At 42.6% G+C, this 27,020-nt stretch overlaps 1 protein-coding gene across 1 annotated transcript in view; it reads left to right on the top strand.

Moving 5' to 3' along the window:
• PM20D2 (peptidase M20 domain containing 2) overlaps nt 1–27,020 on the top strand; it is a 55,211-nt gene that overhangs the window by 17,842 nt on the left and 10,349 nt on the right. Inside the window, exons 3-5 of the mRNA XM_069726377.1 lie at nt 2,036–2,178; nt 10,404–10,558; nt 15,800–15,935. Of these exons, the coding sequence (XP_069582478.1) occupies nt 2,036–2,178; nt 10,404–10,558; nt 15,800–15,935 (434 nt within the window). The remainder of the gene's footprint in view (nt 1–2,035; nt 2,179–10,403; nt 10,559–15,799; nt 15,936–27,020) is intronic.

The following is a 27,020-nucleotide window of genomic DNA, read 5'->3' as shown; positions in this document are numbered from 1 at the left end:
TCAATGATAGTCTTGCCACTGTCAGTGTTGTCATGGTAAGGAAATTGCCCATCGGATAGCGATGACCTGCATTAAACATATTTGACGGATTATCTGGCAGATGTTGCAGTTTACAAGAGCACCCTTCTCTTAAGCCCCCTATATACTTTATAGAGCTCTGTCGGTTTTTCATCAGGCAGCTATTTTGCCCAACTCCCTCATGCACAGGGACACTCTCGGCCAAGACATCTGCTAGTGGCTTATCTCTGCGATAACAAAGGAATCGGCAGTGCGAAATTGGACATGCTGGATCCTTCTCTCCCCCGAAAATCAACTGACAATCACAGACTGTCGATCTGTCGACCATCGATATCTTTTCACCAACGTTATATCATATCTATATGAGTTTGGCCAACGTTAGTCTTATGTGGGCATTTAGTCTTTGCACCTCTTAAAGTTCTAAGACTAAATTGATATTTTTGTTATAATGTTATCAATTATCATCTTCAATCTGGTTATCTGTGAGCCCCCACTTTAAAATAGTATAGTTCACTTTAGTTATAGTAAGTTGTAGGGGTTTTGGTATTGTAAATTCTTAAACTGAATTAATTTTTTTTTTTCAGTTAATTTTTTTTGGGGAAACTTCCATTATAGAACCCCCTTTCCCCAATAAAATACATAAGTTTGACAACTACCACCATTCTTCTGTTGCTCTTAAAAAATAAATAAATAAATATATATATATATATATATATATATATACTTGGTTGACATGATGCTGGTATGAGCAGAGCGTCTAGAAGAAGGTCAATGTGCTGCCATTTTCAGAACCATTAAAAATTTAGACTAGGAAGAACCTCTGTTTATTCTTATTTCTACTTGTGCTTTCTACTTGTGCATCCTTTGACTAAGAATATCTAGTATGATTCTTAAAGGGGTTGTTTACTTTCATATTTTTAGTCCACGGGCACCCTGTTTTGTTTTGTTTTTTTAAAGATAAAAAAGCAGCTTTACTTACAAACCCTGCGCTCAAGCGCTGCCTTTCCATCACTGCTGATCTTTGATGACTTTGCTGCAGCAGTGACATCACAACTACAGCACGTAACCTCTGCTGCAAATCATGGCTCAACACTGATTATACAGTTGTGATTTTTAGCGTCGTGGCTATGTGAACTTGTCATTGGCAAATACGCAGTGCTGGTGGGGTCGGGGTCTAAGTTAAAGGGAATCTGTCACCCCAAAATTGGCCTATAAACTAAGCCCACCAGCATTAGGGGCTTATCTACCGCATTCTGTAATGCTGTAGATAAGCCCCCGATGTATCCTGAAAGATAAGGAAAACAGGTTAGATTACTCACTTGGGGGGGGGGGGGCGTCGCGTCCGATGGGCGTCGCGGTCCGGGTCCAGCGTCTCCCATCTTCTTACGATGACGTCCTCTTCTTCCTGCCTCGGCTCCTGCGCATGCGTACTTTATCTGTCCTGGTGAGGGCAGAGCAAAGTACTGCAGTACAAGCGCCGGGCCTCTCTGACCTTTCCCGGCGCCTGCGCTCCGCAGTACTTTGCTCTGCCCTCAACAGGACAGATAAAGTACGCCTGCGCCAGAGCCGCGGCAGGAAGTCAAGAAGAGGATGTATCTGATGAAGATAGGAGGCACTGGACCGGACCATGACGCCCATCGGACCCGAACCTGGACCGCCCCTGGGTGAGTATAATCTAACCTCTTTTTCTCATCTTTCAGTATACATCGGGGGCTAATCTACAGCATTACAGAATGCTGTAGATAAGCCCCTGATGCTGGTAGACTTAGTTTATAGGCCTAAAATGGAGTGACAGATTCCCTTTAATCTGCTTTTGTTACTTTTGCTTTTGAGCAGAAAAAAAATGAAATAAAATTGGGCAGTCCCTTGAATTAATTTCCGCTCAGTTTGTATGCACGACCAGTAATTTGATTAGGCAGTATGATTATTATTATTTTTTTATACTATTTAATTTGTGTGCTGGTTAGATTTCAGAGAAAAGAGAAATAATTGTTAAGAATTGGCTTTTATTTCCTAGTGTGACTGTGAAATATTATGGAAAAGCTTCTCATGCAGCTGCATACCCATGGGAAGGAATTAATGCTTTAGATGCTGCTATTCTTGCATACAACAATATCTCTGTCTTAAGACAGCAAATGAAACCCTCGTGGAGAGTTCATGGTGAGAAATGTCATGGATAACCTTCTATTGTTGTTTCTAATCCTGCAGAGATTGGGTCTTTGCACAACAATTGCTTCATTATTGTATACCCATGTCACTACTACAGTTTGTGCTATTACAATACTCACCCCTACTCCTTAGATCTGCACTACTTCTTTGAGGAGTCCTTTCTATAGAAACTCCTACTCTACATTTGGCCTTAGGATTCTATCATTTCCAACCAAAAGATCCTTCAGCCGACATGGTGTCCATTTGGGGGGATAGCTTACATATTGGACAAGCAGCAAGCCAAATCCCTTGATCTCTGATGTAGTGTCTCAGAAGGGAGAGGGTGCACTAAGGAGCAGCAGATGAGGACACAGTGAGTTGTAGTAAAAGTACAGTGGGGCAAAAAAGTATTTAGTCAGTCAGCAATAGTGCAAGTTCCACCACTTAAAAAGATGAGAGGCGTCTGTAATTTACATCATAGGTAGACCTCAACTATGGGAGACAAACTGAGAAAAAAAAATCCAGAAAATCACATTGTCTGTTTTTTTAACATTTTATTTGCATTTTATGGTGGAAAATAAGTATTTGGTCAGAAACAAACAATCAAGATTTCTGGCTCTCACAGACCTGTAACTTCTTCTTTAAGAGTCTCCTCTTTCCTCCACTCATTACCTGTAGTAATGGCACCTGTTTAACCCCTTAGCGACCGCCGATACGCCTTTTAACGGCGGCCGCTAAGGGTACTTAAACCACAGCGCCGTTAATTAACGGCGCTGTGGAAAAAGTGTATAGCGCCCCCCACAGGCCGATTTTCTCCGGGGTCTCGGCTGCCGAGGGTAGCCGAGACCCCAGAGAACATGATTCGGGGGGTTTTTAACCCTCCCCGCATTTGCGATCGCCGGTAATTAACCGTTTACCGGCGATCGCAAAAAAAAAAAAAGCGATCTCTTTTTAATTTCTCTGTCCTCCGATGTGATCGCACATCGGAGGACAGAGAAAAGGGGTCCCAGGTGGCCCCCCAATACTCACCTAGCTCCCCCGATGCTCCTCGTGTCTCCCGGTGGGCGCCGCCATCTTCAAAATGGCGGGCGCAGTGCGCCCGCCGGCCGGCACCGGGAGAATCTTTGGGGTCTCGGCTGCCTGGGGTAGCCGAGACCCCAAAGAGCATGATCGGGGGTCGGTTTTAGCGACCCCTGTTTTGCGATCGCCGGTAATTAACTGTTTACCGGCGACCGCAAAAAAAAAAAAAAAAAGTAAAGTGTAATTCTCTGTCCTCTGATGTGATCGCACATCAGAGGACAGAGAAATAGGGGGATTCGGGGACCCTAGCATACTCACCTAGGTCCCTGGATCCTCTTGCTGCTCCTCCTGGCCGCCGGCAGAAGAACATGGCGGACGCATGCCCAGTGCGCCCGCCATCTGTCTCCATCTGCCGGCCGGCAGGAGAACAGCAGTTGGGGCTAAAATTAGGGTTAGGGGTAGGGGTAGGGGTAGGGTTAGGGTTAGGGTTAGGGGTAGGGTTAGGGTTAGGGGTAGGGTTAGGGTTAGGGGTAGGGTTAGGGGTAGGGTTAGGGGTAGGGTTAGGGGTAGGGGTAGGGGTAGGGTAGGGGTAGGGTTAGGGCTAGGGTTAGGTTAGGGGTAGGGTTAGGTTAGGGGTAGGGTTACGGCTAGGGTTAGGTTAGGGGTAGGGTTAGGTTAGGGGTAGGGGTAGGGTTAGGTTAGGGGTAGGGTTAGGTTAGGGGTAGGGGTAGGGCTAGGGTTAGGGGTAGGGTTAGGGCTAGGGTTGGGGCTAAATTTAGGGTTAGGGTTGGGGCTAAATTTAGGGTTAGGGTTGGGGCTAAATTTAGGGTTAGGCTTCTTTCACACTTACGTCGGTACGGGGCCGTCGCAATGCGTCGGCCCGACATACCGACGCACGTTGTGAAAATTGTGCACAACGTGGGCAGCAGCTGTAGTTTTTCAACGCATCCGCTGCCCAATCTATGTCCTGGGGAGGAGGGGGCGGAGTTACGGCCACGCATGCGCGGTCAGAAATGGCGGATGCGACGTACAAAAAAACGTTTCATTGAACGTTTTTTTGTGCCGACGCTCCGCCAAAACACAACTGATCCAGTGCACGACGGACGCGACGTGTGGCCATCCGTCACGATCCGTCGGCAATACTATGGGCAAAAAACGCATCTTGCGGGCACATTTGCAGGATCCGTTTCTTGTCCAAAACGACAGATTGCGACGGAATGCCAAACAACGCAAGTGTGAAAGTAGCCTTAGGGCTAGGGTTAGGGTTGGGGCTAAAGTTAGGGCTAGGGTTGGGGCTAAAGTTAGGGTTCGAGCTGGGATTAGGTTTAGGGTTTGGATTAGGGTTGGTATTAGGGTTAGGGTTGGCATTAGGGTTACGCTTGGGATTAGGGTTAGGTTTGGGATTAGGGTTAAGGTTAGGGTTGTGATTAGGGGTGTATTGGGATTAGGGTTAGGTTTGAGGTTAGGGTTGAGATTAGGATTAGGGGTGTGTTGGATTTAGGGTTTTGATTAGGGTTATGGTTAGGGTTGACATTAGGGTTGTTTTGGGGTAAGGGTTGTGATTATGGTTAGGGTTAGTGATTAGGATTATGGATCAGGTTGGGATTAGGGTTAGGGGTTGGAGCTAGAATTGGGGGGTTTCCACTGTTTAGGTACATCAGGGGGTCTCCAAACACGACAGCCAATTTTGCGCTCAAAAAGTCAAATGGTGCTCCCTCCCTTCTGAGCTCTGCCGTGCGCCCAAACAGTGGGTTACCCCCACATATGGGGCATCAGCGTACTCGGGATAAATTGGACAACAACTTCTGGGGTCCAATTTCTCTTGTTACCCTTGTGAAAATAAAAACTTGGGGGCTACAAAATCTTTTTTGTGAAAAAAAAAATATTTTTTATTTTCACGACTCTGCATTCTAAACTTCTGTGAAGCACTTGGGCATTCAAAGTTCTCACCACGCATCTAGATAAGTTCCTTGGGGGGTCTAGTTTCCAAAATGGGGTCACTTGTGGGGGGTTACTACAGTTTAGGTATATCAGGGGCTCTGCAATCGCAACATAATGCCCACAGACCATTCTATCAAAGTCTGCATTCCAAAAAGGCGCTCCTTCCCTTCCGAGCTCTGCCGTGCGCCCAAACAGTGGTTTACCCCCACATATGGCACATCAGCGTACTCGGGATAAATTGGACAACAACTATTGCAGTCCAATTTCTCCTGTTACCCTTGTGAAAATAAAAACTTGGGGGCTACAAAATCTTTTTTGTGAAAAAAAAAATATTTTTTATTTTCACGACTCTGCATTCTAAACTTCTGTGAAGCACTTGGGCATTCAAAGTTCTCACCACACATCTAGATAAGTTCCTTGGGGGTCTAGTTTCCAAAATGGGGTCACTTGTGGAGGGTTTCTACTGGTTAGGTACATCAGGGGCTCTGCAAATGCAACATAATACCCGCAGACCATTCTATCAAAGTCTGCATTCCAAAACGGCGCTCCTTCCTTCCGAGCTCTGCCGTGCGCCCAAACAGTGGTTTACCCCCACATATGGGGTACCAGCATACTCAAGACAAATTGGACAACAACTTTTGGGGTCCAATTTCTCTTGTTACCCTTGTAAAAATAAAAACTTGGGGGCTACAATATCTTTTTTGTGGAAAAAAAAAATATTTTTTATTTTCACGGCTCTGCATTATAAGCTTCTGTGAAGCACTTGGGCATTCAAGGTTCTCACCACACATCTAGATAAGTTCCATGGGGGGTCTAGTTTCCAAAATGGGGTCACTTGTGGGGGATTTCTACTGTTTAGGCACATCAGGGGCTCTCCAAACGCGACATGGCGTCCGATCTCAATTCCAGCCAATTCTACATTGAAAAAGTAAAACGGCACTCCTTCTCTTCCAAGCTCTGCGGTGCGCCCAAACAGTGGTTTACCCTCACATATGGGGTATCGACGTATTCAGGAGAAATCGCACAACAACTTTTGTGGTCTAATTTCTCCTGTTACCCTTGTGAAAATAAGAATTTGTGGGCAAAAAGATCATTTTTGTGTAAACAAAAGCGATTTTTTTATTTTCACGGCTCTACGTTATAAACTTCTGTGAAGCACTTGGGGGTTCAAAGTGCTCACCACACATCTAGATAAGTTCCTTAAGGGGTCTAGTTTCCAAAATGGTGTCACTTGTGGGGGGTTTCCACTGTTTAGGCACATCAGGGGCTCTCCAAACGCGACATGGCATCCAATCTCAATTCCAGCCAATTCAACATTGAAAAAGTAAAACGGCGCTCCTTCACTTCTAAGTTCTGCGGTGCGCCCTAACAGTGGTTTACCCCCACATATGGGGTATTGGAGTATTCAGGAGAAATTGCATAACAAAATTTATGGTTACATTTCTGTTTTTACACTTGTGAAAATAAAAAAAATGGTTCTGAATTAAGATGTTTGCAAAAAAAAGTTAAATGTTCATTTTTTCCTTCCACATTGTTTCAGTTCCTGTGAAGCACGTAAAGGGTTAATAAACTTCTTGAATGTGGTTTTGAGAACCTTGAGGGGTGTAGTTTTTAGAATGGTGTCACACTTCATTATTTTCTATCATATAGACCCCTCAAAATGACTTCAAATGTGATGTGGTCCCTAAAAAAAAATGGTGTTGTAAAAATGAGAAATTGCTGGTCAACTTTTAACCCTTATAACTCCCTAACAAAAAAAAAATTTTGTTTCCAAAATTGTGCTGATGTAAAGTAGACATGTGGGAAATGTTATTTATTAACTATTTTTCGTGACATATCTCTCTGATTTAAGGGCATAAAAATACAAAGTTTGAAAATTGCAAAATTTTAAAAATTTTCGCCATATTTCCGTTTTTTTCATAAATAATCGCAAGTAATATCGAAGAAATGTTACCACTAACATGAAGTACAATATGTCACGAAAAAACAATCTCAGAATCAGCGGGATCCGTTGAAGCGTTCCAGAGTTATAACCTCATAAAGTGACAGTGGTCAGAATTGCAAAAATTGGCTCGGTCATTAAGTACCAAATTGGCTCTGTCACTAAGGGGTTAAACTTGTTATCAGTATAAAAAGACACCTGTGCACACCCTCAAACAGTCTGACTCCAAACTCCACTATGGTGAAGACCAAAGAGCTGTCAAAGGACACCAGAAACAAAATTGTAGCCCTGCACCAGGCTGGGAAGACTGAATCTGCAATAGCCAACCAGCTTGGAGTGAAGAAATCAACAGTGGGAGCAATAATTAGAAAATGGAAGACATACAAGACCACTGATAATCTCCCTCGATCTGGGGCTCCACGCAAAATCCCACCCCGTGGGGTCAGAATGATCACAAGAACGGTGAGAAAAAATCCCAGAACCACGCGGGGGGACCTAGTGAATGAACTGCAGAGAGCTGGGACCAATGTAACAAGGCCTACCATAAGTAACACACTACGCCACCATGGACTCAGATCCTGCAGTGCCAGACGTGTCCCACTGCTTAAGCCAGTACATGTCCGGGCCCGTCTGAAGTTTGCTAGAGAGCATTTGGATGATCCAGAGGAGTTTTGGGAGAATGTCCTATGGTCTGATGAAACCAAACTGGAACTGTTTGGTAGAAACACAACTTGTCGTGTTTGGAGGAAAAAGAATACTGAGTTGCATCCATCAAACACCATACCTACTGTAAAGCATGGTGGTGGAAACATCATGCTTTGGGGCTGTTTCTCTGCAAAGGGGCCAGGACGACTGATCCGGGTACATGAAAGAATGAATGGGGCCATGTATCGTGAGATTTTGAGTGCAAACCTCCTTCCATCAGCAAGGGCATTGAAGATGAAACGTGGCTGGGTCTTTCAACATGACAATGATCCAAAGCACACCGCCAGGGCAACGAAGGAGTGGCTTCGTAAGAAGCATTTCAAGGTCCTGGAGTGGCCTAGCCAGTCTCCAGATCTCAACCCTATAGAAAACCTTTGAAGGGAGTTGAAAGTCCGTGTTGCCAAGCGAAAAGCCAAAAACATCACTGCTCTAGAGGAGATCTGCATGGAGGAATGGGCCAACATACCAACAACAGTGTGTGGCAACCTTGTGCAGACTTACAGAAAACGTTTGACCTCTGTCATTGCCAACAAAGGATATATTACCAAGTATTGAGATGAAATTTTGTTTCTGACCAAATACTTATTTTCCACCATAATATGCAAATAAAATGTTAAAAAAAACAGACAATGTGATTTTCTGGATTTTTTTTTCTCAGTTTGTCTCCCATAGTTGAGGTCTACCTATGATGTAAATTACAGACGCCTCTCATCTTTTTAAGTGGTGGAACTTGCACTATTGCTGACTGACTAAATACTTTTTTGCCCCACTGTACATGAAGTGACATATAATAACATAAGAGAAAAGAACCTTTATAGTTTCAGACAGAATGTGGATGGAAATACGTTATCTCCCCAGAGTACCCCATTAATGTTATAGATGTTAGAAAAAAATGTGTGGCCCATGGTGTTTACTTCACATGTAGCTCCATTTCTGAAGGTGCATTGCATAGCTAGTTAGTTCTATACTTTTTTATAATGTTCATATACTTTAACCCTGCTGTTGTCTTCGGCCAAAAACGACCGAACTTGAACTTCAATATTCTTTAAAATATTCAAGATGCGGCTCTGAAACCCGTGTCCGACCGACCCATCCTCATTTAAGTCAATCAACCACAAGTTTCAGAACCGCATCTTGAACACCCCAAAAAATACCAAAGTTCAAAATCGGTCTCCCCAGACTGAAGACAACAGCAGGGTTAAAGCTGATCGGTCACCAGTTTTCTCAATACAGATTGCATTTATTATGAAATAGATCTCTAAGACCTCATAAGACTGGTGGATTTTCCAAAGTAAGTACATGTCAGAATGACTGTATAATTCGGATATTATTTTGCGCAAATACGTCTAGTTCTAGATGGATTGATAAGATGTCAATTTTATTATAACTGGAGTAAACTTTAAAAAAAGGATTATTCAGGTTTTATGGTAGTAGTTTGCAAAGAAAGTACATCAGCCTCATCAGGTCTAAGAAATCTATTTAATAATTAGTATTCCATTTCTTATGACAGACCCACTTTACATTAGGGGACTGCATGTGATATTCAAAAACATGTAGTTACATGTCTATGTCTGACCAAATATCTTAAGTGCAAATGGAGTGGATCTGTATACTAATGGGCTGCTGGAAAGCGCTATAAGTTCAAAAGCTACTTAAAGGGCTTGTGCCATAAACCGCACTTATCACGTAAACCTCCAACAATAATTAAAGTTTGATTGCAGGGGGTCCAGCTTCTGGAACCTCCACTGATCCCAAGAATAGGAGGCCTAAAGTGCCCCGTGTAAATAAGTGTTAGTAGACAGTGTTTGATTACTGGTTTATTCCCATAATGAATAATAATTATAGTAATAATAATTGCAGATCGGTGGGGTCCAACTGCTGAGGCCCCTAAAATACATATGAATGGGGCTTGGAAATTCCTCGTTGGAATAGCAACTAGGGCCATGATTAGCTTTTTCTGTAGTTCTCTAAAGAAAGAAACTGGACCTTTTGGATCCCAGAGCCTTATTCTTGGGATCCATGAGGGAACCCATCAATCGGCAAGTTATCTATCCATTGGGTAGGTGTTAACTTCTAATGAAAGGAATAAGCCTTTAATTGTCTATTATTACTGTTTCATTGTCTGTGAGTCAGTTTATGGATCAGTGGGGTCTCTGGGGTCCTTCTAATGATTCTCTGGAGCTGCACCCCTGTGATCATACATTTCTCATCTATGTCGTGTATACGTTATATATGTTGTTAATTGGACAATCCCTTTAAAAGTGAAAATTGTTTAAAAATCTTTAAATTTGGGCTCACAAGACCAAAATAACTAACTGTGAACTGTTCTGTACTAGTGTTTTGGTCACTTGGCGCTGGCCCTAATGTCCATCAGTGTGCCATGTACCCACATACTATGGTTACAGAGAAGGTCTAAGGACGTCATGTACCTTCAGTGGCCACATGACACGGCAGGGAGGCCAGGTATGGGGGACCAGGAATAAGGGTATGGCAATGTTTGCTATTTTGAGCCCAAATTGAAAGATTCTTCAAATTGAAGGAAATGCCTTTAACAAACAGTTATGTACATTGTCAGTATGCAGAGCACTAAAGTCTATGAGCTTCAGCTATGAATATTTTTGTCTTTCAGGCATAATCAAAAATGGTGGTGTGAAACCTAACATCATTCCATCATACACTGAACTAGAATTTTATTTGCGAGCGCCGTCACGCAAAGATCTTGCAGAACTACTGGAAAGGGCTAGCGCTTGCTTTCATGCTGCAGCTACAGCGACTGGATGTAAGGTAAGCCACTGTGCGTGATAACTTGTCAATATGGGGAATTTTGATATCCTTTTAGAAAAAAAAATCACCATATATTTGCATGCTGTGAACCTCAGTTAATTGCTTTGCTTCAATGTCACCTGTAAAGTCAAATGGAAAATTCAAGCAGAAAATGACCTATTAATTATAATTAAATCAGGTTTCGGGGTTTAATGTAATTTAAAAAGATCTTTTCCAATGTTTGAGGCTTTTTTAGACTCCTATTTCCTTTTGTTCAGGAAATATCACAAGTACATTAGCGACAGTGGTCCGATCCTGACCCTATCTTTTGTATTGAAGCATTTAATGAGCGTGTGCAAAGGTTGAGTTATCAGCTGTTTTATAGAGGGGTTACTTGTTGTAATCGCCTCTTCTGGTAAGAGAACTCCTGTAAACTCTTTGTGAAAGGACAGGAAGTAAAAGTCTAAAATATCCCCAGTGGCCATTGTGACAATTGCAAGAATGTTAATTTTGTTTTAAACCCCTTTCTGACATGTGGCGTAATAGTACGCCCATGTAGGACATCCCCTGTTTTGTGAAGGCTCCGGTTATGTGCTCGCACCTTTTCGGGCACGTGACAGCTGATCTATACAGCTGACATGTACCCGCAACAGCCACGGGTGGAATTGCGATCCACCCACGGCTGTTAACTAGTTAAAGACCTCTGTCAATCAATCAGGATCTTGAAGATGGGTATACTCCTATAACAGTACCATGTTTAAAGTCAATGGCCCAGATTCATAGTCAATATCCCCACTTGCCAGAGTCAGGCGATCCTGATTCATTAAAGGGAACCTGTCAGCAGCATTGTCCTGAGTAACCTACAAAATCCATCACGTCGGCGTTGTTATACTGATTACAATGATACCTTGGTTGATATCTGTCGTGTGGTTGATATTTAATCTTTATTTTCAGTTTTGAGTTAATGATATGCTCGTGCACCGGGGCGGCCTGTGGGGGGCTTCATGTGGTGCTCTGATTAGGTTTTCATCAGTATGGCTCCTGACAGGTCACTGATCCCTCACTGACCTGCCACCTATTTTACATACTGGATATTGTATATATTGATAGAAAAAACCCACCTTCTGCAGGCAGGCGCCTGCAGCAGGATCACATCTATAATGTGTATGTAATTTTTTTATTTTTTATGTTACACATTCATTTTTAACAAAAAAATCAGTCCGAAAATGGCGCCAGCTGTTCCTTTGCAGTAGGAAATGGCTACTACTGCTCATGCACCGGCGGCGCCATCTTGCTAGAGAAAAAAAAATTACCTCCTCCAAGATGGCACCGCCTGCGCAGTGGCAGGTATCGGATCGCCATTCTCAAACTGATTTTTTTTTTTTTTTATAGGAATTAATGTATACCGTCCAAAAAAAAAAAAAAAATTACATACACATTATAGATGTGATCATGCTGCGTCACTGTCGGTGCCTGCCTGCAGAAGGGGAAGCCTCCCCCCCACAGGCCGCCCTGGGCACGGGCATATCATGAACTCAAAACTGAAAATAAAGATTAAACAACAACCACAAGACTGATTTCATCACCCAAGGTATCATTGTAATCAGTATAGCGGCACCAACCTGACACTGTAGGTTACTGTGCAGAATCCTGCTTACAGGTTCCCTTTAAGAGGCACATGCGTGTCTGAAAAGTGTGTCAGTTCTGTCATAAGGGACACCGCTGCTTTTCATGAATTAGACGAGCTGTGCTGTCACACCTGTTCCATGAAACTACTGTGAAAATGCCAAAGGTCTCAAAAGACTTTAGTTGCTCAAAAATGTGGAGACTTATAAGTGTTTTACACCAGAAATCTGGCGAAAACACTTTGATGAATGAGGGCGGTTGAGGTCCTCAGTATGACCCACGCCACTGCCAACATGTGGCTACAGAGATACCATGGTTGTGTGCTTGATTTGTGCGTCCAGATACTTTTGCCATCTACTATATACCATATATACTCGAGTATAAGCTGACCCGAGTATAAGCCGACCCCCCTAATTTTGCCACAAAAAACTGGGAAAACTTATTGACTCGAGTATAAGCCTAGAGTGGAAAATGCAGCAGCTACCGGTGAATTTCAAAAATAAAAATAGATGCTCCATACCGTTCATTATTGCCCCATAATATGCTCCATATAAAACTGTGCCACATATAATGCTGCATACTGTTCATTATTGCCCCATAGATGTGCCATAGAAAGCTCTGCCATATAGTGCTCTGCACCGTTCATCATTGCCCCATAGATGTGCCATATAAAGCTGTGCCATATAGTGCTCTGCACCGTTCATTATTGCCCCATAGATGTGCCATATAGTGCTCTGCGCCGTTCATTATTGCCCCATAGCTGCCATATAGTGCTCTGCACTGTTCAGTATTGCCCCATAGCTGCCATATAGTGCTCTGCACCGTTCAGTATTGCCCCATAGCTGCCATATAGTGCTCTGCACTGTTCAGTATTGCCCCATAGCTGCCATATAGTGCTCTGCACCGTTCAGTATTGCCCCATAGCTGCCATATAGTGCTCTGCGCCGTTCAGTATTGCCCCATAGCTGTGCCATAGAAAGCTCTGCCATTGCTGCTGCTGCAATAAAAAAAAAATGCCACACTCACCTTCCTTGCTTGCAGCTCCCAGCGTCTCTCCGCACTGACTGATCAGGCAGAGGGCGCCGCGCACACTATATGCGTCATCGCGCCCTCTGACCTGAACAGTCAGAGCAAGAGGACGCGAAGACTGCCTGTCACACGGTCTTCGGTGCCGCAGCTCTTCCTCTATCAGCGGTCACCGGCACCGCTGATTAGAGAAATGAATATGCGGCTCCACCCCTATGGGAGGTGGAGCCGCGTATTCATTTCTCTAATGAGCGGTCCCACGTGACCGCTGAAGAGGAGAAGAACTGCAGCACCGAAGACCGTGTGACGGGCAGGGGGAGCGCCGGGACTAGGTAAGTATGCCTCAGCGCCCTCTCCCCCTCACCCGCCGACCCTGCCACCCACCATGACTCGAGTATAAGCCGAGAGGGGCACTTTCAGCCCAAAATTTTGGGCTGAAAATCTCGGCTTATACTTGAGTATATACGGTAATTGTCTAAGGGTCACTTCCGTCTTTCTGTCTGTAACGGAAATCCCAAGTCGCTGATTGGTCGCGGCAAAACAGCCATGACCAATCAGCGATGGGCACAGTCCGGCGGCAAAATGGCCGCTCCTTCCTCCCCGCAGTCAGTGCCCGCTCCATACTCCCCTCCAGTCAGCGCTCACACAGGGTTAATGGCAGCGTTAACGGACCGCGTTATGCCGTGGTGTAACACACTCCATTAACGCTGCTATTAACCCTGTGTGACCAACTTTTTACTATTGATGCTGCTTATGCAGCATCAATAGTAAAAATATCTGTTAAAAATAATTTAAAAAAATAAAAAATAGTTATATACTCACCATCCGTTGGCCCCTCTGATCCAGAACAGGCCTTTCCCGCTCCTCGCGACGCTCCGGTGACCGCTCCATGCATTGCGATCTCGCGAGATGATGACGTAGCGGTCTCGTGAGACCGCTACGTCATCTCGCGAGACCGCAATGCACTCTTGAGACCGGAGCGCGCGAGGAGCATCGGTAAACGCTTCGCCTGGATCCGGGGGCCAACGGAAGGTGATTTTATAACTATTTTTTTATTTTAATTCTTTTTTTAACAGGGATATGATGCCAACATTGCTATATACTGCGTGGGCTGTGCAATGTACTGCGTGGGCTGTGCAGTGTACTGCGTGGGCTGTGCAGTGTACTGGGTGGGCTGTTATAAACTACGTGGCTGTGTTATATGCTATGTGGGCTGTTATACACTCCATGGGCTGTGCTATATACTACGTTGCTTTGCAATATACTACGTGGCTGTGCTATATACTACTTGGCCGGCCGCGAACAATCAGCGACAGGCGCAGTCCGGCCGTGAATTGGTGCGGGATTTGAACCACGCTTCGCTAATTGGTCGCGGCCGGCCGAATCCTGTGTATTCAATGTATTATTCTAAAATCTTCGTAAATAAACTACATACATATTCTAGAATACCCGATGCGTTAGAATCGGGCTACCATCTAGTTATAATATATCTAAGGATCAAGGAGTGTACGGGCGGTGGTGCAGTCTGACCTGCTAGCCACATCGTGTAGTGACTTTACAGGCAGGACATCTATCCTCCTAATTGTCTATAGATCATTCTATCCTATGTCTATCAAAGTTTGGCTGCCGTCACACTAGCAGTGTTTGGTCAGTATTTTACATCAGTATTTGTAAGCCAAAACCAGCAGTGGGTGATAAATGCAGAAGTGGTGCATATGTTTCTATTATATTTTTCCTCTATTTGTTCCACTCTTGGTTTTGGCTTACACATACTGATGTATGTGAATATTTTTCTGCCCAATGATGACAGAAGTATTTTAGGAGTGATACCTTTATTGGCTAACCAGAAAATAATATGTTTGCAAGCTTTCAGAGCACAGTGGCTCCTTCTTCAGGCAAGATTACAAATAGATGAATAAGAAACAAGCTTGTTTCTTTTTCATCTATTTGTAATCTTGCCTGAAGAAGGAGCCTCTGCGCTCTGAAAGCTTGCAAACATATTATTTTCTGGTTAGCCAATAAAGGTATCACTCCTAAAATACTTCTGTCATCATTGGGCAGAAAAATATTCACATCAATTTTTCTGGCTAACACGGTACCACAATATAATTTATTGTACATCAAAATACTGATGTAAAATACTGACCAAATACTGCTAGTGTGACGGCAGCCTTACCTGTTGGGGTTCTAAAGCCAGTGTTTTTATTCTACTTTTAATGAAAGTTCCAGCCTTTAGCTGCAGCACTATGTGGCTGTATACGTCAGTTGTATGTTGGCCGAACCTGTCAATTATGACTTGACATGCCATCTATTTGAAGTGTCTGGTGTGGCCTTCCAAATCATCCCTTATATCTGATGTTTGGGAAGATAAGGATCGGGCAGTTGGATTCCTGGTCCTTTTTGTTCTCGGAGAGGCGTCAGGGAAAGGCTTACTCATGCCTTCCTGCTGAAAACATAAGCACACTCGAACACGCTGAGCATGCATGGGGATTTCAGGAGAGATATGTCATAATCAGTTTTAGACCAGCAGTGTGTGGCTGGCCTAACACAGTACAGCATTGCTGCTATTGCTTTTTCTTCTTGCTGCTTATGATGATCTATCCTTTTTAGGTGGAGTTATGTTCTCCTAGTCACGATTACTATAATGTGCTTCCAAATAAAGCTCTTGCAAAAGCGTATATAGAGAATGGCAAGGAACTGGGGATGAAGTTCACGAACGATGACCTGGTGTTAAACGCTCTGTCAGGTAAGATCTGGGAGTGCATAAACTTTCAATGATCATTTTTATTTTATTTAAAAAAAAAAAAAATCTTTGAATTAAAGATTTTTACATTAAAAGGTATGCTACTAGGTTTTTGCTACCCCATCTGGGATCTGCATGATGTAGGGGCAGAGACACTGATTCCAATGGTGTCACTTACTTTACCCCCTTCATGGCCTTTGACATACCCATACGTCATAGATGAGGAGTTTCCAACGTTTTGATTTTTGGGTACATCATGGCAATCATGTGGGGCACCGCCCTTAGCATTTTAACCCCTAAATGCCGTGATTGATCTCAAAGCATTTAGAAGGCCGAGAAAGCCTCTTCAGTCTGATCAGCGCCCCGTGACATCATTGAGATCGCCAGATTGTAGCCATGGGAACTTGATGTCGTTATGACGACATCCGGGTCACCCAGCTACTGCAAGCCTGTTAGACTATGCTCAGAGCATGGTCTAAGAGGCTTCTGTCTGTGCAGCACTGACAGGTATTATGCATCACTGTTCTGGTGCATTGCAACTCATTACACCAGCGATCAGAGTGATAAAAGTTAAAGTCCCATAGAAGGACTAGGTAAAAAAAAAAACAAATTGTAAAATTTTTTTATATTTAAAATCGTAAAATGATGAGCAATAAAAAGAAATTACATATTATACCAATAAATACACCCTTTTTTTGTAAAAAAAAAGTACAGATTTGGTTTTACCACGTCAGGATTGACCCGACCTATAAAACTGTCCCACTAGTTAATGCCGTCAGTTAACACTAAAATTAAGTAAAAAAACGTGGCAAAAAGCTATGCTTTTTCATCATACCTTCCGAACAAAAAGTCGACTGGAAATAAAAAAAATGGTAATGTACCCGAAAATAATACCAATAAAAACCATCAATTTGTCCTGCAAAAAACAAGCCTTCACGTGACTGTCGGCATAAATATAGAACAATTATACACATATGCAAAAAATAAAAATAAAACAGCACTGCTGTGGGGCCAGACAACCATATGCTGAATGGAGTGCTTTCCGGATAGAGACCGCCTCTATGGACTCCGGGTGCTCATGCAAAAACAGGGTGTATGCAGCAAAGAAGAAAAATGCAGATAGCACTCACCAGTCCTTGAAACTTCATCCTTTATTCAAACTTTAAAATGTCATGGCCAGAGGAACAGGTTGCTGGGATGTGCGAGCTGGTGTAAGACGACGGCCGTTTCGCGCCACTTAGCGCTTCAACGGGTCTATACGTCAGAGGATATGACGGTGAGTGATATACCTTAGTCCAGGACATGCTCCTCCCATCATATCAACCACATGACAAAGTGCAAAAAACATACAACTATTAAAAACATTGCCACATTATTTGTATCAAAATGTCTGTATAGCAAGAGAAAAGAAAGACAACACCTATGTCACATTACCAGAGAAACAATTTCTTATAAACTTATCAGGGAGTTACTATGCCTGGCTTGACCTGTAGCAGGGAGAAGGAAAAAGAAAAAAGGAGGATCTATGCGCCCTTAGGGACCAGGCTTACCTAGTTATTTCACAGGAATATGGACATGTCCATTCTATCATTTAACCCCATAGGTCCCATTGCGCCTGTGCGCATGATCCATTTTCCTTCTCGCTGCAACAACAATCTGTAAATTTCCACCTCTAGGTGGCAGCACTACTCTCTCCAAACCTGCCGACATTAGGATCCCCCATGTGCTTTTCTTTAATGTGATTGATCAATCGTGGGACGCCTTTACCTGTCATTACAGATTTATAGTGTTCTCTAAAACTTACGTATAAGGGACGTATTGTTTTGCCTATATAGAAAGACCCGCATGTGCATAAAATGACATATACCACAAAGTTTGTTTTACATGATATAAATTGATTTACAGTGTGTTTTATTGCCCCCATGCGGATATAAATCAATTTATATCATGTAAAACAACCATGGGCTAGCTGTCGTCATCCATAGCCTCTGATTGTTCCTGGGCTGTGATTGGCCCAGGGCTCCTGCACCACCAAAACACTGAAAGCAGCACAGCGGAGGAAACCAGTAAGAAAGTGTGTGTGTGTGTGTACGGTACACACATGGGAGGCTGCAGTGGGATACTGTGATAATGGGAGGCTGCAGGGGGATGATGGGAGGCTGCAGTACTGTAGAATAATGGGGGCTGTAATGGAATGATGGGGGCGCTGTATTGGGGACTGTAAAGGGATGATGAGGGCTGCAATGGGATGATGGGAATATTTGGGGCTGCAAAATGATGATGGGGCTGCTACGGTAAAGGAACTGTGGGTGATTTTTACGGTAGCGGTACAGTATCCAGAAAGTGTGTGGGAGCCATTTTAGAGCCCTTATGTTTTGTGGCCCTGTGTGGGAGTCAGGCAATTACAGTACCGTACCTTACAGGGCCCCCCTTCCGCTTATAGCCCCACCGCTATCCTGCCTTTAAATCCGGTGGGGGGGGTCCGGTTCAGTTCCGCGCCGGCCTGGAGCCCTTCTGGGCAACACCATTTTCCATTCTAATTATAATCCTTGAAAAAAAAATATTGAAGGACTATACCTGCTGTGTGACACCAACTCTCCAATCCTAAACACTGCAAAAAAAGCAATAGAAAAAAATGCTTTAAAGAACTTGATCTCAAAATTCGATGTACATACTCCATCCAAAACACCTAACAATCTAAAAAAAACAACTCGATGGTGATCGGGTGGCTCTTATCCACCACACCACTAACCTTTTTTTTATTTCTTTCAGCTACTGTTTTACTTAAAAAGGAAAAAAAAACTGTATTCACTGGCCTAGTCTCAAATAAATAACTTTTTGGGTAAAAAAAAACTGTGTAAAATACGGGCCAAAGATGAGTAAGATTAATTGTGACCGACCAACCAGGAAACAAAATGAACCTCCAAAACCGAATCAGATGAATGCGCTTTACTACCAACACTTTAACAAAATGACGACCATTTCATTCATGAACTAGAATAGTCATCACAGGTGTTTGGATAAAGCGACCTTTTAATGAAATGTAAGGCTAATCGAAGATCAGACTCCATAAGTTTGGTGTGCAGCAGATTCCTTCTCGATCTGCTCCTGTGCCATCCTTTGAAAAATCTGCCATTGCATCAACCGCTGAGTTTTTTTTTGTGCTGGTATGTCATTCTTTGAGCCAGGTGTTAAATTTAAGGCAGACTAAGACTAAATGCCGAAGGAAATTGACTGCCATCACATTCTTAGAATTAAGACTGTTTACTGCAAGAATTATACCTTGGTTTTCAGTATAAATGCTTATCCTTTTCTCCTTGAACAGATGACCCAAATAACCAAAGAAACCAATACCAGAAATAATTTCAACAACACTAAGTTACTTAAAATCTGTTTTTGTTTCTAAGAATGATGCCAGGATTCGGCACACCACTGTCGAGACCATAAACACTCGAAATCACAAGAACTGACCGCCGTGAAATAAGACAAAGGTATATTCGATACAAATTGTTCCTGAACCACACGGTGGCCATTAAAATTACTTAAAAAGAAATACCACATATTTAAATCATCCTTCAACTCGTTTGTCAGCCTGATGTGAGATCCAGGTGACCTCAGACCTTTAGTCGCAAAATAAAACAAAAAAAAAAGTTTCCCATTGGTATGGTATTATCCTCAATGTGAAAGCTAGGTACCCAAGCAGTGACTGCCATTCTTTTAGGAACACTTTTTGCGTCTAATGAGAACCAAAATCGTATCCAAATTTGCACCAATTTTTTGCAAGGGGAATCTAAATTCCATATGTGCGGAATCAATTTCAATGCCGAGAAATTCTATGGAACATGTAGGAAAAAACTTTTTCTTCCGCTAATAGAAAACTAAAAAAAAATCTGCAACTGTAATAAATTTCTCTAACAAATGCAAGCAGACTGTTAATTCTGGAGGGCCGATAACCAAAAAATCGTCCAGATGATGGACTATACCCTGTAACTGTTCACTTCTAGCAACCATCCAGTGCAAAAAAGTTGAGACTGCCTCAAAATTAAAACAACAAGGTCCAAACCCATTGGAAGACACTAATCGAAGGAAAAAAGAACTGTCAAAACAAAAACCTAATGATGAAAAATCATCAGAATTCACTGGAAGCAACCTGAAAGCAGATTTTATATCCACTTTTGCCATTAAAGCACCTTGGCCATAACCATGTAATAGTAAAATTGAGTCTTCAAATGATGCAACCTCAACTGACACACAAGAACTGTCTGCCTCCTCGTTTAACCCCTTAAGCCCCAAGGGTGGTTTGCACGTTAAAGACCGGGCCAACTTTTACAATTCTGACCACTGTCCCTTTATGAGGTTATAACTCTGGAACGCTTCAACGGATCCCAGTGATTCTGACATTGTTTTCTCATGACATATTGGTCTTTGATTGTTGTAAAATTTCTTTGATATTACCTGTTTATTTGTGCAAAAAACAGAAATTTGGCGAAAAACTTTGAAAATTTCCCAACTTTGAATTTTTATGCCTTTAAATCAGAGATATGTCACACAAAATACTTAATAAGTAACATTTCCCACATGTCTACTTTACATCAGCACAATTTTGGAACAAAATTATTTTTTTAGTGAGTTATAAGGGTTAAAAGTTGACCAGCAATTTCTCATTTTTACAACACCATTTTTTTTAGGGACCACATCACATTTGAAGTCATTTTGAGGGGTCTATATGATAGAAAATAACCAAGTGTGACACCATTCTAAAAACTGCACCCCTCAAGGTGCTCAAAACCACAATCAAGAAGTTTATTAACCTGTCAGGTGTTTCACAGGAATTTATGGAATGTTAAAAAAAAAAAATGAACATTTAACTTTTTTCACAAAAAATTTACTTCAGCTCCAATTTTTTTTATTTTACCAAGGGTAACAGGAGAAATTGGACCCCAAAAGTTGTTGTACAATTTGTCCTGAGTACGCCGATACCCCATATGTGAAGGTAAACCACTGTTTGGGCGCATGACAGAGCTCGGAATGGAAGGAGCGCCATTTGACTTTTCAATGCAAGATTGACAGGAATTGAGATGGGATGCCATGTTGCGTTTGGAGAGCCCCGGATGTGCCTAAACATTGAAACCCCCCACAATTGACATAATTTTGGAAAGTAGACCCCCTAAGGAACTTATCTAGATGTGTTGTGAGATCTTTGAACCCCCAAGTGTTTCACTACAGTTTATAACGCAGAGCCGTGAAAATAAAAATTCTTTTTTTTTTCCACAAAAATTATTTTTTAGCCCCCAGTTTTGTATTTTCCCAAGGTTAACAGGAGAAATTGGACCCCAAAAGTTGTTGTCCAATTTGTCCTGAGTACGCCGAAACCCCATATGTGGGGGGGAACCACTGTTTGGGCGCATGGCAGAGCTTGGAAGGGAAGGAGCGCCATTTGGAATGCACACTTAGATGGATTGGTCTGCAGGCGTCAGGTTGCAGTTGCAGAGCCCCTGATGTACCTAAACAGTAGAAACCCCCCCACAAGTGGCCCCATATTGGAAACTATACCCCCCAACGAACTTATCTAGATGTATTGTGAGAACTTTAAACCCCCAAGTGTTTCACTACAGTTTATAACGCAGAGCCGTGAAAATAAAATCATTTTTTCCCCCACAAAAATGGTTTTTTAGCCCCCAAATTTTTATTTTCCCAAGGGTAAGAAGAGAAATTGGACCCCAAAAGTTGTTGTCCAATTTGTCCTGAGTACGCTGATACCCCATATGTTGTGGTAAATCCGTGTTTAGGCGCACGGGAGAGCTCGGAAGAGAAGGAGCACTGTTTTACTTTTTCAACGCAGAATTGGCTGGAATTGAGATCGGACGCAATGTCGCGTTTGGAGAGCCCCTGATGTGCCTAAACAGTGGAAACCCCCAACTGTAACTAAAACCCTAACCCAAACACACCCCTAACCCCAACCACACCCCTGACCCTAATCCCAACCGTAATTGTATTCCAAACCCCAACCCTAACTGTAGCCCCAACCCTAACCCTAATAGTAACATAGTAACATAGTTAGTAAGGCCGAAAAAAGACATTTGTCCATCCAGTTCAGCCTATATTCCATCATAATAAATCCCCAGATCTACGTCCTTCTACAGAACCTAATTGTATGATACAATATTGTTCTGCTCCAGGAAGACATCCAGGCCTCTCTTGAACCCCTCGACTGAGTTCGCCATCACCACCTCCTCAGGCAAGCAATTCCAGATTCTCACTGCCCTAACAGTAAAGAATCCTCTTCTATGTTGGTGGAAAAACCTTCTCTCCTCCAGACGGCAAAAAAAGTATTGCTGTCTATGTAAACGCATGCGTTTTTAAGCACATGCGTTTGGTTGCGTTTTTAAACGCATGCGTTTCCATAGAAAAAAACAAGTATACACACTGATAAGCCACCCCCCACCATCAAGGTGATAAAGGGATCCAAACCCTAATCCTAACCCTAAGGTGATAAAGGGATCCAAACCCTAACCCGCCACCATCAAGGTGATAAAGGGATCCAAACCCTAACCCTAGGGATCCAAACCCTAACCATAGGGATCCAAACCCTAACCCTAGCTATATCTAGTGGGTTTTCTAGTTTATTTTGATGATTGGCAGCTGTCACACACTTCTCATCATGCGTTTCAAAAACGCAAACGCAGGAAAAAACGCATGTAAACGCGTCTAAACGCCGCGTTTTTTTTTTACCGCATACAAAAACGCATGCGTCTAAAAAACACAGCGTTTGCACGCGTTTACATGCGTTTTTTCACCACCTGCATTTGCGTTTTTAACGCTGCGTTTTTAAACGCAAATGTGAAACTAGCCTTAATGTCACAGTGGTCTCTTGTCTAAATCAAGATGAAGGCCTCTGGGGAAGCAATAAGGTTCAAGGAAAGGCAAACACCCTTCACACTTATGATTCTTGTGCACATATAATTTTTTTATGGAATTGCTCGTCATAGTTGAACCAAGCCATGTCGCCAAAATTTTTGCATGCTTTTAATACAATTCCCAAATGTTGGAATAAACCGTTGCACTTTTCAGGAAATTTTTGTCCAATAATGGATGAAAAACAAAAGGCTTGCAGTCAATTATGAAAAGATCTGGGAATCATCTTCGTCGATCATCTTCATGATCAACTTTTTTTATCTTGTTTTAAAAATTCTTTAGCAGCGATAGTGATAATAGATCTATAAATTCACTCCTCCAAAGTTTTCTTTTCTGTTTCATGATAGGTGAAAAGCTAATGGAAATAAATCACAGGACAATGCTTCTTTAAAGCGTGTCTGATTAATGCCAAGAGACATGGCCAAAGAAACATACCTATGTAATACAGGACTCACAGTATACACTTTATCCCAAATGGAGCAGTCATATAATTAAAAGCATCCTGTAAAAAAAGGTTAGATCCATCCATAGGACATAATGGGGCAGGCCCCACATAAAGCGGTCTGTCAATTCTTCAGCACTGACTGGCTCAGGGCCATGATCTCCTTGGCTGTGGGCAGTGATAAAACCAGCAGCTGATGATCCCCCGGACCACTAATGCAGGAGGGATTTCTTGGAAAAATGCCTAATGATCTCCCAGTCTAAGGCTACTTTCACACTAGCGTCGTGTGACGGACGTCGCAATGCGTCGTTATGGAGAAAAAAACGCATCCTGCAAAGTTGCCCGCAGGATGCGTTTTTTCTCCATAGACTTGCATTAGCGACGCATTGCGACATATGGCCACACGTCGCATCTGTCGTGCGACGGATGCGTCATGTTTTTGGCGGCTGCGACGCACAAAAAAACGTTCAATGTAACTTTTTTTTTGTGCGTCGGATCTGCCATTTTCGACCGCGCATGCGCGGCCGAAACTCAGCCCCCTCCTTCCCGGAACTCACAATGGGCAGCGGATGCATTGTAAAACTGCATCCTCTGCCCACGTTGTGCTACATTAACACACTGTCCGTCGAGCCGACGGTTTGCGACGGCCCGTACCGACGGACTAGTGTGAAAGTAGCCTAAGGGGAGGCTGCCCAGGCTGCGTGCCTCTCCTTACTGTGGACAATAGATAAGATGCGCGTTCTACTGCTGTTGTGGTGGTGCCGGCTGAACTGGAGAATTCCAACAAATCACAAAGAAAGTAATCAGCCGCACTTGTATGATTAGTGCATAAAGGATTTCTGGTTTTGCGATAAAGATTTATTTTTTCATTTGCATGGCTCAAAGTTATAAAGTTCTGTGAAGCAGCATCTCTGTATTCGAAGTGCTCCACACATCTCTAAGTTCATTGAAGCATGTAGTTTCCAAAATGGAGTCACTTATAGGGGAGTATACACTATATAGGGACACCAGGGGCTCTCCAAACGCGACATGGCATCGGCTATCGATTCCAGACATTTTTACGTTCACAAAGTCGAACTGTTCTCCTTCCCTTCCGAGCCCTTCCAAGTGCCAAAACAGCAGTCATGAGTAAGACTGCCTAGTGCAGTTGACTGGGTCATGTCGACAATGTAAATTTTTGAGCCGGACTCCAATTTTTTTCTATTTTCCTTGATGTGAGCCCCAGGTGGATGAGCATAGAGCAACTGGGTGAGCTGGAATCAAGTTTCTATAAAAATGAAGCAGTCATTTTTTCATGGAAATTTACAAAATTTATTTTTTAAGGGACTTATCCAGGTTCAAAAATTACTTAGTGGGTCTTATATATTGGTAAACCTCCAAAATCATACCATTTTAAAAACCGCACCCCTTGACATACTGAGGACTGCTGTCAGGTAGTTTATTTACCCTTCAGGTGCTTTTCAGGAATTAATACAAAGTGACATGACCGGAATGAAAAAGGTGTATTTTTACCACCTAAATGTCGTCAGACTCTAAGGCCATTATTTGGTCATTAATTACCATGGCAAACATCAGGACCACACAATCATGGTCTCAGAATGCCAATGGGGATAAAGAGGGAGGTCCCACACTCTGTTAACCATTTATATGATGTAGTCATTGACAGCAGCATCTAAGGGGTTAAACAGATATGGACGATGACAACACTAATTATGGCTGATGCAGCAAGTTGTCAGCTATAGTGTACAGCCCACAGCTGCTGGATTGTCACCTGTATGGGGAGGCCATTCTCTTATATCTCAGTTCAGTAAAAAGACGTATTGGCGGTCAATAAGGTGTTGAAGATTAAATGATCTCTAAAATGCCTAAAGTTAAAGACGATACCTATCCTTTGCATTTTAGGAAAAAAAAATATTTTCATCTTTTATATTTTAAAAATTCCAATAAGGAAAATGGACCAATTCAAAAGTTTGGGTACCCTGCATGGTTAGTAACCGGTAGAATCTCCTTTTGAAAGTAGCACAGTTTGTAAACGCATTTTGTAGCCAGCCAAGAGTCTTTCAATTCTAGTTTGAGGAATTTTCATCCTTTCTTACTTGGAAAATTATTACAGTTCTGTGATATTCCTGAGTCGTCTTGCATGCATTGCTATTTTGAGGTCTAGCCACAGATTTTCAGTGATGTTCAGATCAGGGGACTGTGAGGGCCATTGTAAAACTTTCAGCTTGTACCTTTTTAGGTAGTCTATTGTGGATTTTAATGTATGTTTAAGATTATTTTCCATTTGTAAAAGCCATCCTTTTTTCAACTCCAGCTTTTTTTTTTTACAGATGGTTTTATGTTTGCATCAATATTAAAATTTAATTGAATCCACTCTTCCCTGTTCACTGTGTCATTGGCTGCAACACAACCCCAAAGTTTGATTGATCCACCCTCATGCTTAAAGCGCCACTCCATCATTATATTTGTTTTAAGCGCCCGAGTGGTGTTTTAAGTGTAAGCCACCTGCCCCTCAGTGATATACTCGCCCTCCAGCATCTTCCCTGGTTTTCAACACCACTCTAGTCCTGCTGGGCCGTCTTGTGAGTGCAGCTTCTGACAGACGGAAGTCACAAGCTCTTAATACAAGTCTATGAGAGACAAAACAAGTCTCTGATAGACTTGCATTGAAAAGTGACCTCCGGCAGACACTGGTACGTGCCGACAAGTCTCTTTTTACAGGAGACAAACCGAAGCGGTGGGGAAAGTTAGTAGTTGACAGGTGGCAGAGGATTACTTTTACAGTACCACTCCAGGGGTGCAATTAAATTAAATGCTGGAGTGGTGCTTTAATGTTTGGCTAGATGTTCTTTTTCTGATATTCTGTGCCTTTTTTTCTTCACACATACCTTTGATCATTGTGGCCAAAGATTTCCTTTTTAACCTCTTCGGTCCACAGGACTTGTTTCCAAAATGCATCAGGCTTGTTTAGATGTTTTTTTCAAACTTCTGATTCTGAATGTAATGGTGAGGACACAGGAGAAGTTTTCTTCTGATGACTCTTTCATGAAGGCCATATTTGTGCAGGTGTGTCTGATCAGTAGAACAATGTACCACAACTCCAGAGTCTGCTAAATCTTTCAGAAGGTCTGTTGCGGTCAAGCGCGGGTTCTGATTTGCCTCTCTAGCAATCCTATGTCAATGAAATTTTGCTTGGCCTTTCAGACCTTATCTTGACCTCCATTGTTATTGTTAACTGTCATTTCTTAATTACATTTCGAACGGAGGAAAGGGCAACTTGAAAACGCTTGGCTATCTTCTTGCTTTCTTCTGCTTTGTGGGCCTCCACCATTTTCAGAGTGCTAGGCAGCTGCTTAGAAGAGAACCCATGGCTGCTGTTATGGGCACAAAGTTAGAAGAGGCTTGTTTTTTTTTGTAAAGCTGGGAAATTTGCATCACCTCGCCTTTCCGAACAATGATAGTGAACAAGCCATAATCCTAATAGACTAATTAAGGTCTGAAACCTTGGTCAAAGTTATCTGAGCACACAAATTTCCAAACTTTTGCATTGGCCCCTTTGTAATTTTTAATATGAAAATGTACCACTAACATGAACTACAATATTTTGCAAAAAAAAAAAAAAAGAATCACTGAAGCGTTCCAGAGTTATTTCCACATAGTGATACTGGTCAAAATTGTAAAATTTGGCCGCATCAGGAAGGTGAAACCAGTCTGGGTGGTGAATGGTTTAA

The sequence above is a fragment of the Ranitomeya imitator genome, chromosome 5, assembly GCF_032444005.1.
Source record: "Ranitomeya imitator isolate aRanImi1 chromosome 5, aRanImi1.pri, whole genome shotgun sequence".
Lineage (NCBI taxonomy): Eukaryota > Metazoa > Chordata > Amphibia > Anura > Dendrobatidae > Ranitomeya > Ranitomeya imitator.
The sequence above is the reverse complement of the archived record's forward strand: the minus strand, read 5'-3'. Positions and strand labels throughout refer to the sequence as shown.